Below are 17,104 nucleotides of genomic sequence, written 5' to 3'. Positions count from 1 at the left end.
AATAACAAGTCTCTTATTTGTCTAGATATTTAGACAAAGTACTCTTGGCATTCTCTTGATGGGCTTCAAGAGGTAGTCATCTGAGATGGTCTTGAAGGAGTTAGCTCATTGAGAGAATGCCAAGAATGTGCAAAGCAGTAATCAGAGGAAAGGGTGGCTATTTTGAAGAAACTAGAATATAAAACATGTTTTCAGATATTTCACCTTTTTTTTTTGTTAAGTACATAACTCCACGTGTTCATTCATAGTTTTGATGTGACAATCTATAATGTAAATAGTCATGAAACATACATATATACATACTGTACATATACATTCACTGTACAAACATACATATACACATACTGTACATATACATTCACTGTACAAACATACATATACACATACTGTACATATACATTCACTGTACAAACATACATATACACATACTGTACACATACACATACTGTACATATACATTCACTGTACAAACATACATATACACATACTGTACATATACATTCACTGTACAAACATACACACAGATACATGTACATATACAAGTACATATACATACATATATTCATACATATAATCACGTTTCATCAAACATAAATTAACGTTGTTACCCTCGGGTAAACTGCGTAACACATGGCACACTGACAAAGCTTAAAGGGGAACATTATCACCAGACCTATGTAAGCGTCAATATATACCTTGATGTTGCAGAAAAAAGACCATATATTTTTTTAACCGATTTCCGAACTCTAAATGGGTGAATTTTGGCGAATTAAACGCCTTTCTATTATTCGCTCTCGGAGTGATGACGTCACAACGTCAAGAAATCCGCCATTTTCTCAAACACATTACAAACACCGAGTCAAATCAGCTCTGTTATTTTCCGTTTTTTTTCGACTGTTTTCCATACCTTGGAAACATCATGCCTCGTCGGTGTGTTGTCGGAGGGTGTAACAACACGAACAGGGACGGATTCAAGTTGCACCAGTGGCCCAAAGATGCGAAAGTGGCAAGAAATTGGACGTTTGTTCCGCACACTTTACCGACGAAAGCTATGCTACGACAGAGATGGCATAAAAGAATATCGACCCTGGCTTCCCTGGCCTGCTGACATCAACTCCAAAACTGGACAGATCAGCTTTCAGGAAAAGAGCGCGGATGAGGGTATGTCTACAGAATATATTAATTGATGAAAACTGGGCTGTCTGCACTCTCAAAGTGCATGTTGTTGCCAAATGTATTTCATATGCTGTAAACCTAGTTCATAGTTGTTAGTTTCCTTTAATGCCAAACAAACACATACCAATCGTTGGTTAGAAGGCGGTCGCCGAATTCGTCCTCGCTTTCTCCCGTGTCGCTGGCTGTCGTGTCGTTTTCGTCTGTTTCGCTTGCATACGGTTCAAACCGATATGGCTCAATAGCTTCAGTTTCTTCTTCAATTTTGTTTTCGCTACCTGCCTCCACACTACAACCATCCGTTTCAATACATGCGTAATCTGTTGAATCGCTCAAGCCGCTGAAATCCGAGTCTGAATCCGAGCTAATATCGCTATAGCTTGCTGTTCTATCCGCCATGTTTGTTTGTATTGGCATCACTGTGTGACGTCACAGGAAAATGGACGGGTGTATATATTGATGGTTAAAATCAGGCACTTTGAAGCTTTTTTTAGGGATATTGCGTGATGGGTAAAATTTTGAAAAAAACTTCAAAAAATAAAATAAGCCACTGGGAACTGATTTTTAATGGTTTTAACCCTTCTGAAATTGTGATAATGTTCCCCTTTAACCTATTGTTACTATAACAATCTACAAGGTTAATATAGCTGGCTACTTTCTTCCGTTCCATTCTTCTGCATTCTTTTGTATCTGTAGTTATCATTATATATACGTATTGTTGCATTTAAACAACTGTATTGTTGATAATAGAGGTAAATTATTGGTATTATCAATAGTGCTATTTCTATTGGTATTTGTATTGATCCATTTGTAGTGTAATAATGTTCATTGTCATTTCTGTATTAATATTTATTTCACTAACTGCTTCTTTGCTATCACTTTTACCATCAGACTGTGTCTTCCTTTTTTTCTCTTTCTATCACCAAATGATAATATAAATCTATTTAATAAAGTCCAATACAAATAAGGCAACAAGAGAAGTATCCCACACTTCTCTTTTGTAGAGTAAATTTTGTACAGCCGATATGGGCATCTACATCAACTATATGATTTACCTGAGAAGCTGGACAGGACAAAAAATCAAAAAGTAAATAGTCATGAAAATAAAGACAACCCATTGAATGAGAACGTGTGTCCAAACTTTTGGTCTGTACTGTATGTCAAACTTGCATCAACGGTAGCGGGCTTTACGTCGCGAGCTGCCCAATCCATGTCCGACGTATGTGGGAAGAGGCGGGGGGTCAAGGTAAGCGCCGAGTTGAAGCCAGGCATCCCTCTGTGCTTCATGCCTGCCCCGGGGCCAGCGCTAATACATCACATAATGGGCAAATTGCGCCGAGCTGCCGCTCCCATAGAGACGCTAATCAAGGCAATTAGAGGGTAGCGGCCAGGGAGGGGCTGGAAGTCAAGAAGATGCGGCTACCTCGCTGGAGGAGAGAGTTGTCTGATGGTCTTAAAAGCACACTATTGGCTTTGGGTTCCATCCGCTATGCTTCTCCCTCCCAGAGAATAGCCTTGCTGTACCCAGCCACGGCTGCTCTGTTTAGGCCAAGCCGGCGGGTGATTGATAGGACCCGCATCAGCATTGGCGGACAGAGCGCCGACACGCAGCAAATCCACTCATTAACCTGGAACATGTCATGGCCGCTGTCTGCCCGGGTCACAGCCAAGAAGGGTGGGGCAGCAAAGCAACCAACATCCATTCACTCTGTCAGTGGTGGGACAATTACAACCACCGAAATAAATCTATACTTAAAAGAACCCGATGAGTAAACGGACATGGGCGGGCGCCGCGAAGCTTGCCCTAGAAACTTGTTAAATGCGGCAGAGGTAAATGGATTCATCCCAAAAATTGCTGTCACAATTACGGCTAAGCCAAAGCGAGGGAAATCGCTCATTTGCCGTTTTTTTTTCTTCCTCTCGGGCAAAAAATAGCAACCGGCTTATGAATAGCTCATCTGTTGTTTTCAGCCCATCAGAGAGAGAGTTAAGCTTCTTCTGTAAACATGATTAAATACAGTAAATGGGGACTTGTGCGAGGAAAGCGTTCTGTGTGTGTGTTAGTCCCAATCGCTCACTCTCCAGATGCTAATATAACATTTTGATAACCTCTTACATTTGTAGGTGCAATAGGCATTTATAAGTATAGACACGGCAGTACTGGGATGATAAAAACTACAGATGTATTTTAGATGATAAAAAAATATGGACTCACAGAACTCAGAATCTGAGCACAGTCTCCACGTCTATACCTTTGCACAAAAAGATCCCACAAAATAGCCCCATCAGAGCCATTACCTGGCATCTGGTATTTTCCCTCTTTGCCAGAGGTGTCAAAAGTGGTCCTGAACATATTGTAGAAATAAACTTTACGTATTACTAAATGAGCTATTTTATTAGCGGGGAACGCGTTAACGCATGATATTAATCACAAAGCATTTCCGCATTAATCATGTATGAACACGGATTAGTCACGCAATTTAATTGGAGCGCATATGCTCCTTTACCTTAAAGGTGTGTTTTTTATCAGGTCCATGCATATGTCACTGCAAAGATGAGTGATTGGTGTGCTCGCTGGCAAATTTAGCTTCAAAATACAATAAACTGTCGTTTATTGCTGTTAAAACACACATGGAAAAGCCCACTTTAAAGGGGAACATGATCACAATTTCAGAAGGGTTAAAACCATTAAAAACCAGTTCCCAGTGGCTTATTATATTTTCGAAGTTTTTTTCAAAATTTTACCCATCACGCAATATCCCTAAAAAAAAGCTTCAAAGTGCCTGATTTTAACCATCGTTATAAACACCCGTCCATTTTCCTGTGACGTCACATAGTGAAGCCAACACAAACAAACATGGCGGAAAGAACTGCAAGCTATAGCGACATTAGCCCGGATTCAGACTCGGATTTCAGCGGCTTAAGCGTTTCAACAGATTACGAATGTATTGAAACGGATGGTTGTAGTGTGGAGGCAGGTAGCGAAAATGAAATTGAAGAAGAAACTGAAGCTATTGAGGTATATCGGTTTGAACCGTATGCAAGCGAAACCGACGAAAACGACACGACAGCCAGCGACACGGGAGAAAGCGAGGACAAATTCGGCGATCGCCTTCTAACCAACGATTGGTATGTGTTTGTTTGGCATTAAAGGAAACTAACAACTATGAACTAGGTTTACAGCATATGAAATACATTTGGCAACAACATGCACTTTGAGAGTGCAGACAGCCCAATTTTCATCATTTAATATATTCTGTAGACATACCCTCATCCGTGCTCTTTTCCTGAAAGCTGATCTGTCCAGTTTTGGAGTTGATGTCAGCAGGCCAGGGAAGCTAGGGTCGATAGGGGGTTTAGCTCGCTCGTCTGCGGGAACAAACTGCCGCCATTGCTTGCCGTGCTACCGAGGTCCTTTGTCCCTGAATTGCTCACACACGCCGGCAGATTCAATGGGGGTCTGGCGGCAGATTTCTTTGACTTTATCGTTGGAAATGCATCTGCTTTGAGTGTCGCAGGATATCCACACATTCTTGCCATCTCTGTCGTAGCATAGCTTTCGTCGGTAAAGTGTGCGGAACAAACGTCCAATTTCTTGCCACTTTCGCATCTTTGGGCCACTGGTGCAACTTGAATCCGTCCCTGTTCGTGTTGTTACACCCTCCGACAACACACCGACGAGGCATGATGTCTCCAAAGTACGGAAAACAGTCGAAAAAAACGGAAAATAACAGAGCTGATTTGACTCGGTGTTTGAGAAAATGGCGGATTACTTCCCGATGTGACGCCACGTTGTGACGTCATCGCTCCGAGAGCGAATATTAGAAAAGCGTTTAATTCGCAAAAATTCACCCATTTAGAGTTCGGAAATCGGTTAAAAAAATATATGGTCTTTTTTCTGCAACATCAAGGTATATATTGACGCTTACATAGGTCTGGTGATAATGTTCCCCTTTAACCACGTTTATTATTGATTTATTGTTTAGAAGTTCGACTTGTCCATGGTCTACCCTGCCTTCCGCCGACTGCAGCTGGGATAGGCTCCAACCCACCACGACACCGAAAGAGACAAGCGGTAGAAAATAGATAGATGTTTGGAAGTTTTGATGTTAGTAGCCGTGACTCATACTACATATTTTATCAATCAATCCTGATGACTTTAGCTGTAAATTATTTACAAGGTTTGACCAATTTGAGACAAATCTAACGTCAAATCGACTGCGTTAAAAAGGGTCTAAGGGTCCAGCAGATTCTGTGGTTATCACACAGTATCCCGTGTTGGCAGATTAGTAGCAGTCAGAAAATCATCAGCAGAAAAGTGGACGTCTGCTTCTAATTAGGAAACAGGAAACCTGCCCTGCAGCATCCATCCATTGCTTTTCAATCCCAGCTTGGAGATCCAGTAACAGGATGAGAAGGGCGATCAAGTGTCATTCTGCTAAAGGAAAAAAAGGGCGCGCAAATGGGATTTCTGGTGTATAACAAAAAAAAAATGAAAAAGGGGGGCTCAAATTGAGCAGCTGAGCTCCGCGTGCAAACCACGACGGGTTTGGGTGGGCAGGAAATAGGCTGCAAGCCGACGTTTTATGATTCCCAGCTGTCAGGCCGCCAGAGGCTTGGAGGGCTGCTGGTAGAGCATGCAAGGAGAAGAATAAGTCAACTGGGAGAGGATGATGGGTAACTAGTGTCAGTCCTGTGATAAGCACTGTGGAAAACATAATGCATCTAAAGCCTCGTTCACATTGCAGGTCAATTCGGAATATTTTGCCCACATGTGACCTGTATCGGATTTTTTTCATGTAAACGTGAAAAGTGCAATTCCGGATTCCCAGGCCTTTTTTTACGATTCGACTGCAGTCTTAACGTTCAGATCACGTTCATCTGACCAATACGTCATCAAAACGCGATAAGCGTCAAAATATATCGCCAAAATAAACGGTTGCAATATATTTGACAAATAAGCGGAATACCAGTGAAAATAATATTTTTTTAGGAACTCACGTCAATGTTCCACCACTCTTCTCTCCGACTGCTCGCCGGCACGCTCTTCGGAGCAGACGTCGCAGCAAACGTCCCACAAACGCTGAGAGCCAAAATGCTTGCCCTCTTCCTTCTTGATATTCTACGATCAATTATTTGTCAATAAATGTTGACTTTGATTGGACAGAATCCTTGAAATTACTACAAATGCGTGAAGACTGAGACCTACTAGATTTGGAGCCATGTTGACTTCCGTAAACACTGCAGCACGTGTGACGTCATGACCGCATGCGGGTCAGTTTGCGTTCACATTACACATTGCATATTTTTGGAATGTCAACGACTACCGTATTTTTCTGACTATAAGGCGCACTTAAAATCCTTTCATTTTCTCAAAACTCGACAGTGCGCCTTATAACCCGGTGCGCCTAATGGACGGAATAATTTTGGTTGTGCTTACCGACCTTGAAGCTATTTTATTTGGTACATGATGTGTGACGAGTTGATGGCAATCACACACAAGAGATATGTACAGACTGCAATATGACTCAAGTAAACAACACCAAAATTGAAAGTATAGAACATTACACACGGCGCTCAAAAATCTATCAAAATGTTTTAGTAGGACTTTGGTAAGCTATGAAGCCACACCGCTTGATGGATTGTACTGTGATTCAACATAGGAGTATTATTATTGTGTGTGTATAAGTTAAGACATATCTGGCGTTTTGTTTCGCAATATTATGAAAAAAGCTACTTTTCCTACCTTCTGGTACCTGCTGATCTGTATTTGGGATCTGCATAAGTCCTGAAAATGTGTGCGAGTCCGCCTTTGTAGTCTGTGCCGACACCATAGTCGATAATCTTCTTTTTGTCTATCTTCTTGTTATGTGGCATTCATCCTCCACTGTTGCCATTTCTAATATAAAGTAGTGTAAAGTTCTTACTTATATCTGTCAGTAAACTCGCCATGAAAGCGCTAAAACATACCGGTGTAGTGAGTTTACATTATTCACCCAAGGAACTTTAGTTATTAGAGTTCCGGTCGGACGGTTTTTCACATTTCCGGCGTTTTTGAACTAGTGAGCCACGGATGAGGAGATGCTGCTCCGTTATTGATTGAAGTGAAGTCTGAATGTCATTAAAACAGTTTAAAACATCTTTTGACACTTCTTCCACTCCCGTCCTTGCACGCTACACCGCTACAACAAAGATGACGGGGAGAAGACGCTGTCGAAGGTGAGCCACGTAAATAAGACTGCCCACAAAACGGCGCATCCTGAAGCGACTGGAAGATGATCTGTAAAACATCATCTATGCAACATTTTGACCAAAGAACCACCTTTACATGTTATGTAGACCACATAACATGTGAATTAGACGTCATGTGTGAATGTGGCCTAATGGACTCACCCTGACCTTTGAAGCCAACCTACCTTGGATTGATGTGAAAAATAGATAACATTGTTAGAGTAAATTCAAGACAGGCTGTGTCTGCATGCGGCCTGGCGGCAGACTAAACTTTCGTCTTCCAGGGTATTGTTTATGTGGATAAAATATTCGACTGGATGTACCTGAGAGCCCCTTTCGGCTCAGACAGAAGCTGAAGCTTCCACTCCTTACTCGCGCTAACAGATCTCCGCCATCTCGCACACGCTGCAATTTATGAGTGAACAAAGCCAGGGTGACACCCGGTGACATACGGCGGAAGTCTTCATAAAGGGACAGGGGCTGTGGCTGTGAGAGAGGGTGTGGTAAACAAGATGAATATCTTCCCCAATGTCAATACGATTTACACAGACAACGTGCGGCCACCTGTCTCCCGGGCAAATAAGAGCTGAGATTTAATACCCTCCTCTTGGGTTTTGCTCTTTCCATCCTCCAGCACCACGTCACCTATGTTGGAAAGCATGTAGGGGGGAATCGCTAGCTTGCATATTTTCCTAAGAACCAGAGTCCTCTGCAGTGTATATTTGTTTTTCGGCCATTTATTTTTTATTTTGGGGGGAAAAAAATAGCCTCGTCCACCGCAGAGGGTGCTAGTTCTCAGGAGGATACAATGAGATCCATAAACTGCTATAAAATTGAGTAGATGGCAAGTTATTGTGATGTGTATTGGATTTCCCATATTTTGAAATGCCAATGTTGATGCTCCTCTGAGACACACGTAATAAAAGGTGTTTGTGAAATCACAGTTAACAAAACAGTTAATAACATGAACAAAAATTCCTCAAAACAGCCCACTACCTATATTATGGGCTTTTTAAACAACAGATCATTGTCTCCCAAATGTTATTAGTTAATGAGGTGAGAGAGATTTGATTTGATTAGAGACAACAATCTTAAAGTCATTGGTCTCAGAGAAACCTGGCTCAAACCAGATTAATTTTTCCTGCTTAACGAGGCATTTCCTCCTAACTATATTGCCCGTCCCCTTAAAAGGGGAGGAGGGGTCGCATTAATATACAATGAAAACCTTAACCTTACCCCTAACCTAAGTAATAGATATAAATCATTTGAGGTGCTTACTATGAGGTCTGTCACACCGCTGCCTCTCTACCTGACTGTTATCTACTGCACCCCTTGGCCCTATTCTCACTTTATCAGTGAATTTTCAGTTTGTTGCTGATTGAGTGACGCACGCAGATAATATAATTATAATGGGGGATTTTAATATCCATATGAATATCCCATCAGACCCTCCGTGCGTGCCGCTCAGACTATAATTGATAGCTGTGGTCTTACACAAATAATAAATGAACCCAGGCATCGCAACGGTAATACAATAGATCTAGTCCCTGTCCCCACAACTATGGTCCCCTCCGAGGTTTCTCATTTTTCCCCATTGGGTTGAGTCTTTTCTTGCCCTGATGTGAGATCTGAGCAGAGGATGTCGTTGTGACTTGTGCAGCCCTTTGAGACACTTGTGATTAAGGGCTATATAAATACACTTTGATTGATTGATTGATGGAATCTGCTGTAGTTTTTTTAATGCTAAATTAACCACATTAGTGCTACATAAAACATTATGTTGCTACTGGTTCACCGTTTCCTAAAAAGTAAAAAAAAAAAAAAAACTTAAAGCCTTGTGCAGCGGTTTACTGACAAACTATTAATGTATAAATAACTTTTACTGCAAATATATGCTAGCTCCAAATTTTGGTTATAGGCCTTCTTGATCACCAATAATCGGTATCGGCCCTGAAAAAAAATCGGTTGATCTCTATTACAGACTGCCGCATGTATTTGCTTTTGTAGACCACACACTTCGAAACTATTGGAGACTCTGCGGTTTGAAGCATTTGGCGTCCTCAATAATAATTATCTGTATTTATGCCAATAGTAATAGCACCACTTAATATTTTCTGAAACTTGGCGAGGCTTCACAGGAAGTTAAAAGTTAAAAAGTTAAAGTACCAATGATTGTCACACACACACTAGGTGTGGCGAGATTATTCTCTGCATTTGACCCATCACCCTTGATCACCCCCTGGGAGGTGAGGGGAGCAGTGGGCAGCAGCGGTGGCCGCGCCCGGGAATCATTTTGGTGATTTAACCCCCAATTCCAACCCTTGATGCTGAGTGCCAAGCAGGGAGGTAATGGGTCCCATTTTTTTTATAGTCTTTGGTATGACTCGGCCGGGGTTTGAACTCACAACCTACCGATCTCAGGGCGGACACTCTAACCACTAGGCCACTGAGTGGACTATTGCATATTTTTGCGAGGCAGAGAGGGGTGAAAACAGAGGAAGCCTATTATCTATCCCGCGTCAGGCACTGACGGGAGTCAGGGAGGGCGAATGAGTAAAGATTTCAAGGTGAATTTGCAGACATGACACAGCACAAGAAGGATACGAAGCGTGAAGATACAATTCATCAGCATTCAACACAAGTTGGGCCGTGGCGGCGGACGGTGGATGCAGGTGGCGGGTGGGGGCTCACCGACCTGGAGTTGCTGCCTGAGGAGAGGCTGGTGCTCAGCGGGACGTGGTCGCCCTTGTCCGACGGCGTCTCCGGCACAGAAGCGGTTGAAGACTGGGACGACACGGACTCATTGCTGCCCATAGATGTTTCGTCGTTGGCGAGGTCGCACACTGAGAACAACAATAGGTGAGAGGGGAGAAATTACTTCATTATTAATTACAGCTTCAACAAGTACCGGTACATACCAGGAAAGTTCTAAAAGCTGCATTATTAATAAAAATAAATCCAGATCATGGGTTGCCACACTTTTTCTGCAGGAGAGCTACTTTTCAATGGACCAAGTGGAGGGAATCTACCTCATTCATATATATCATTTATATTTATTTATTTATTTATTTATTTATGAAAGAGACTTTTTGTTAACAAGTTAAAAGGTGTTTAAAGGGGAACATTATCACCAGACCTATGTAAGCGTCAATATATACCTTGATGTTGCAGAAAAAAAGACCATATATTTTTTTAACCGATTTTCGAACTCTAAATGGGTGAATTTTGGCAAATTAAACACCTTTCTAATATTCACTCTCACATCAGGAAGCAATCCGCCATTTTCTCAAACACCGAGTCAAATCAGCTCTGTTATTTTCCGTTTTTTCGACTGTTTTCCGTACCTTGGAGACATCATGCCTCGTCGGTGTGTTGTCGGAGGGTGTAACAACACGAACAGGGCCGGATTCAAGTTGCACCAGTGGCCCAAAGATGCGAAAGTGGCAAGAAATTGGACGTTTGTTCCGCACACTTTACCGACGAAAGCTATGCTACGACAGAGATGGCAAGAATGTGTGGATATCCTGCGACACTCAAAGCAGATGCATTTCCAACGATAAAGTCAAAGAAATCTGCCGCCAGACCCCCATTGAATCTGCCGGAGTGTGTGAGCAATTCAGGGACAAAGGACCTCGCTAGCACGGCAAGAAATGGCTGGCAGTTTGTTCCCGCAGACGAGCGAGCTATCGACCCTAGCTTCCCTGGCCTGCTGACATCAACTCCAAAACTGGACAGATCAGCTTTCAGGAAAAGAGCGCGGATGAGGGTATGTCTACAGAATATATTAATTGATGATTGGGCTGTCTGCACTCTCAAAGTGCATGTTGTTGCCAAATGTATTTCATATGCTGTAAACCTAGTTCATGAGATGGGAGGTTGTGTGTGGGGTTAGTGAGTCCCAACTAACGTCTATAAAATGCACACAAAGAACCGTTTGCACCTTCTCTTGTGACTGGCGGACGGTCAGCGCCATAAAGCTGAGCGGGTCCCTGGGTAATTGGGGCGCGGACAACCAACAGGACAGACTAAGTTCAACAGCCCAGTAAGGCAATTAGTCTAGGAGAAGGATCTCTGATATTCCAACCCGCACCAAGCCAGCGTGGAAGGTGTAGGCTAATAACCAGCATGAAAAGTACGCCAAGAAGACGGCCCCCAGTCCCCAGCCGTTCCAAAGGGAACAGTGCAGTGGCAGGGAGCAGCTAGAGATCGTTCACTATGGCAGAAACATGCTGAGGCTTTCGTCCAGCAGTGGACTGACAACGGCTGATGATGATGATGATGATGATGATGATGATGATGAAACCTAGTTCATAGTTGTTAGTTTCCTTTAATGCCAAACAAACACATACCAATCATTGGTTAGAAGGTGGTCGCCAAATTCGTCCTCGCTTTCTCCCGTGTCGCTGACTGTCGTGTCATTTTCGTCGGTTTCGCTTGCATACGGTTCAAACCGATATGGCTCAATAGCTTCAGTTTCTTCTTCAATTTCGTTTTCGCTACCTGCCTCCACACTACAACCATCCGTTTCAATACATTCGTAATCTGTTGAATCGCTTAAGCCGCTGAAATCCGAGTCTGAATCCGAGCTAATGTCGCTATAGCTTGCAGTTCTTTCCGCCATGTTTGTTTGTGTTGGCTTCACTATGTGACGTCACAGGAAAATGGACGGGTGGTTAAAATCAGGCACTTTGAAGCTTTTTTTAGGGATATTGCGTGATGGGTAAAATTTTGAAAAAAACTTCGAAAAATATAATAAGCCATTGGGAACTGATTTTTAATGGTTTTTAACAATTCTGAAATTGTGATAATGTTCCCCTTTAATGGTAATACAAGCATGTTTAACATTAAGAATATAAGTTGGTATGATTGTGATGACTTGCATTGATAGGAACCAGACAGTAGTGATGATAACGTCCACATTTTCAAATAGAGGAGAAAAAAGTCCTCCTTTCTGTCCAATACCACATGAAAGTGCTTGCTTTTTGCCATCTTATTTGTCCAGCTTCAATAGAAAAATACATTGACGGTAGCTTTCTAGGTTGTGTGCGCTCGCTTGATGAGACTCTTATTTTGTTAGCGCAGGCAAGATGAAGCAGGGCTTTTATTGTGAAGACAGGAACTGTGCAGTCGGTCTTTAGAGTCTGTTGAAATAAAAAGTGTTTCTGGCCTTCCTGTCGGTCATTTTTTCTTAATAATGATCTGGCAGCAGCCAGCGTCATCTCACAAGACCCTCGGGTGCCATGAATGTCAATCAAGTGACCAAAGTGACGTCTTGGTGAAGATTGACGATCGATAATTTTTAGGTCTATTTTTTTTAATGCCTGGCTGGCAATCGACTGACACACCCTCCGCCAGATGACAGCTGCGTCGAGATTAAAAGACAAAGGCTGAAGGTTGACCACTGGTTCTGCTAGTACAGGGGTGTCAAAACTGAAAATCAAAGCATGCGGGAGGCATTTTCAAAACCAATAAATATAAATATTCTTTCTACAGGCCCCCCTAAAGTTTGGTCGCGAAACCCCGGAAGAGTCGCAAGTCATTGAATTTTAAAAATAACATTATTAAATTTGTATTATTGAACGCTTAAATCTGTAGATCAACTTCAGGTCTCTCTTTCGATTTACAGTAGGGAAGGGATTCATACAGTATGGCTCTTATAGTATGGTGGATCTCGCGTGAGGAAAAAGGGATGGTGGAGTGGCGGGCGGGGGGGGGTTATCATTTTGCAACGCAGTCTGCTGAAAATTATGGAAAGCGCCACTCTACATAGCAACTGACGCTGTCGTCAAAGTTGGAATTGCCACAAAACACATTTTAAGATATTCACCACTCTACTGCCATCTGTTGGCTAAAGTGGATAGTGAACCCCCCCATTTGTTCATACGTCGGGTAAACCGTGACAAATGGAGTCATATGAACCCCCTTCCTACTGTAACAAATTTGTCCATGTGTTATGTCCCTTATTGCCTCATTTTTATGGCAAAAACAGAAATGTTGAAATATTTTTCTCCAAAAGTGGAATATTTGATGTAAAGTAATTGGAGCCTTAGTTAAGGCAATATTTCCTAACAACATTGATCTTAATTCATTATTATTTTTTGAGCGATGACAGTAACAAAACAAAAAATCCAACTAAAATTATCTGTGTTAAAAAAAAACTTTAAATGAACATGCTTGAGCATTCTTCAATTTTGTTCATATGCCATACTTGCCAACCCTCCCGGATTTTCCGGGAGACTCCCGAAATTCAGCGCCTCTCCCGAAAACCTCCCGGGACAAATTTTCTCCCGAAAATCTCCCGAAATTCAGGCGGCGCTGGAGGCCACGCCCCCTCCAGCTCCATGCGGACCTGAGTCCGCTTTCCCACAATATAAACAACGTCTACAGTAAAGCAGTTCGTCTGCCGTAAACAGCAATGTTGTGACACTCTTAAACAGGACAATACTGCCATCTAGTGCATTTGATGAAAGCACTTTTGTGCGTGCCACACAGCAATGCATCATCAGAGAGGCTGTTCAGCATGGTTAGAAAGATAGTGACAGAGAATAGAACAAGGATGGACAATTCAACCCTTAACTCAACAATGAGTAGATGAGTGTTATGTGTGTGTTTATGTGTAAATAAATGAACACTGAAATTCAAGTATTTCTTTTATATATATATATATATATATATATATATATATATATATATATAGCTAGAATTCACTGAAAGTCAATTAATTATATATATATATATATACATACATACATCCATCCATTTTCTACCGCTTATTCCCTTCGGGGTCGCGGAGATATATATATATATATATATATATATATATATATATATATATATATATATATATATATATATATATATATATATATATATATATATATATATATATATATATAAAATACTTGACTTGGTGAATTCTAGCTGTAAATATACTCCTCCCCTCTTAACCACGCCCCCGCCCCAACCACGCCCCCAGCCCCCACCTCCCGAAATTGGAGGTCTCAAGGTTGGCAAGTATGCGGACACTACTACTGTAGACATGAAAATATCACTTCTACTTTGCCTTTGATATCGCTGAAATTAGCATTAGCAGGTTTAAAAAAAAGTTGTCTTTTTCACAAGCTCCTGCACCTTCCCTTTAAATCTTCCGGTGCCTTCGGACAGGGGAAAACCTATAACATACCACGGTTTGTTGTCTTGGCCCAGTGTTATTTTTTTAAAGAGGTATTATATGGTTTGCCCTCATGCCCAAAAATGACTGCTTCCAGATGCAAAACCACTAAAATGTCCTGGGCCAAATGCTATAAATCAATGGTGCGGTCATACTGATTACTGTGGTTTATCTCAATCCTAACCGTATTTATCATTTACTTTGAGTCGTATTGAATGGTAATAATTCCCACCTTGTGCAACGTGATCAGGTGTACAGATTGGAATCAGAAATAGAATGCAAACATTAGCGTACCGGTCTGAATGTCCAGGGATTGTGGATTGTAGACAGCCAGGGGACGGTTCTGCCTATTCATCTTCTTGGACTGCCTGGTGGGAGCGCAGAGAACTGGGGCAGGGGTTGAAAGGGGGCATGACTCGGGAGCATCGGAAAAGATCTGAAACACACAATGCATTATTTAACCCAATTCTATATTGATTAATAATTTACAAAAAAAAAAGTTATTTATTATATATATATATATATATATATATACTGTTATATATATATATATATAAATATATATATATATATATATGTGTTTTCTTTATTTTCATGACTATCTATATATATCTATATATATATATATATATATATATATATATATATATATATAGATAGTCATGAAAATAAAGAAAACACATTGGATGAGAAGGTGTGTCCACACTTTACATTGCAAGACTCGATCCAAATTGAGAATCGAGTTGAAATGAGCATCGATTCTGAGTGGAATTGTCACCTCAGGAATCTGAATCCGATTGAATTGTTCGGTGCCCAAAGATTCGCACCCATAGTCCAAAGCATAGCTAAGGAGCGCCACCAATACCTCCACCAAGGAGGTTAGGTTTACTTGACTGTTCATTCGGAAGTCTGATTACTTGTGATTTATTCGAATCGACGCACAGACCTCGGACACGCTGGAGAGATTATGTCTCACAGCTGGCCTGGGAACGCCTCGGTGTCCCCCCGCCCCCGGTGGAACTAGAGGAGGTGGCAGGGGACAGGGAAGTCTGGGTATCTCTGCTGAGATTGCTGACCCGGCCTCGGATAAGCGGCGGAAAAATGGATGGATGTTTTTTTTTTATAATATTGTTATTCAAGTGTAAAACAATCTACTGCAATTAGCAAACAGCTAATAAAAAATAAATACAAAAAGTAAAAAAAAATCTATAAAATTAAAAACAATCTATAAAATCAATCAATAAATAAAAAAGATGAAATATGACACTATTTCAACCAATTACCCATCACTACCGATTATATAAAAGCTACTGAATTTATGTTAAATAGTTTTTTTCCTAATATTATTAATGTGTAAAACAATCTACTTTAATTGAAAAAAAGATGAAATCTAAATATTATTTCAACCAATTACCCATCACTACCGATTATGTAAAAGCTACTGAATTGATGTTAAATGGCGGGGTGGGAGTCAAGGAAGTGCCCTAAATTAATGCTGTCAGCCATGTTTTTTCTGTTTACGTGACAATTTATGGTTTGTTTCTATTAACAAAAGAGAAGATAAATAATATACAACACAGGTGTCAAAGTCAAGGCCAGGGGGCCAGATCGGGCCCACCACATCATTTTGAATGGCCCGTGAAAGCCTGGAAATAATATGTATCAATAAAGTACTTTCTTTCTTTCTTTTTCTATTTTGAAAGAAAAAAAAACATGTGTTGCATGCAGTTATATATCTTTTAAACTTTATCTATCTAATAATGCAACCAATATTATATTATCATACATTCAAAACATTTTTGGGGTAATTACATGCATAAATATCTGCCTAACCTATAATTTCAAAGCAAGTTATCCATCAAATTGTACACTTTAAACATGACAATATATTAAATAAAAATAATAATAAATAAAAATAAAAATAAAAAAACTCAGTCTTCAGAATCCTACCGTAAAAAAAAACAGCAACCATATTTTTTATGCAAAAAAATAAAATAAAAAAATCTGGCAGCTCAATCAGCAGAATTTTACAGCAAAATAGTGTGCGACCATTTTACCGTAAATTTTTTGGGTAAATTTATGCCATTTTTTGGACTGCAAAATCCATAGATTTGTTTTTCTTACAGTGTAGGTAAAATATACATTTACTATTCAAATGTATAGGTAATCATGCAGCAAATCACCCTAACCCCTAACCCTATCAATCCCTGGCCGAGTCATACCAAAGACTATAAAAATGGGACCCATTACCTCCCTGCTTGGCACTCAGCATCAAGGGTTGGAATTGGGGGTTAAATCACCAAAAAAATTATTCCCGGGCGCGGCCACTGCTGCTGCTCACTGCTCCCCTCACCTCCCAGGGGTTGATCAAGGGTGATGGGTCAAATGCAGATAACCATTTCGCCACACCTAGTGTGTGTGTGACAATCATTGGTACTTTAACTTTAACTTATACATGTACTGTATGTTTCTTTTAATAATGTTACAAGCGGCCCTCTGAGGGCAGACAAAACTGCAATGTGGCCCTCA

General features: G+C 40.9%; 1 protein-coding gene across 5 annotated transcripts in view; it reads right to left on the bottom strand.

Moving 5' to 3' along the window:
• The window catches only part of arhgap10 (Rho GTPase activating protein 10), a 184,494-nt gene that overhangs the window by 55,853 nt on the left and 111,537 nt on the right, over positions 1-17,104 (bottom strand). For all 5 annotated transcript variants that reach the window (XM_061922885.2, XM_061922881.2, XM_061922886.2 and 2 more), the window contains exons 19-20: positions 14,870-15,011; positions 10,100-10,247 (exon numbers count right to left, since the gene is read on the bottom strand). In XM_061922885.2, the coding sequence (XP_061778869.1) occupies positions 10,100-10,247; positions 14,870-15,011 (290 nt within the window). The remainder of the gene's footprint in view (positions 1-10,099; positions 10,248-14,869; positions 15,012-17,104) is intronic.

Source organism: Nerophis lumbriciformis, linkage group LG27 (assembly GCF_033978685.3).
Source record: "Nerophis lumbriciformis linkage group LG27, RoL_Nlum_v2.1, whole genome shotgun sequence".
In the NCBI taxonomy this organism is placed as follows: domain Eukaryota; kingdom Metazoa; phylum Chordata; class Actinopteri; order Syngnathiformes; family Syngnathidae; genus Nerophis; species Nerophis lumbriciformis.
The sequence above is the reverse complement of the archived record's forward strand: the minus strand, read 5'-3'. Positions and strand labels throughout refer to the sequence as shown.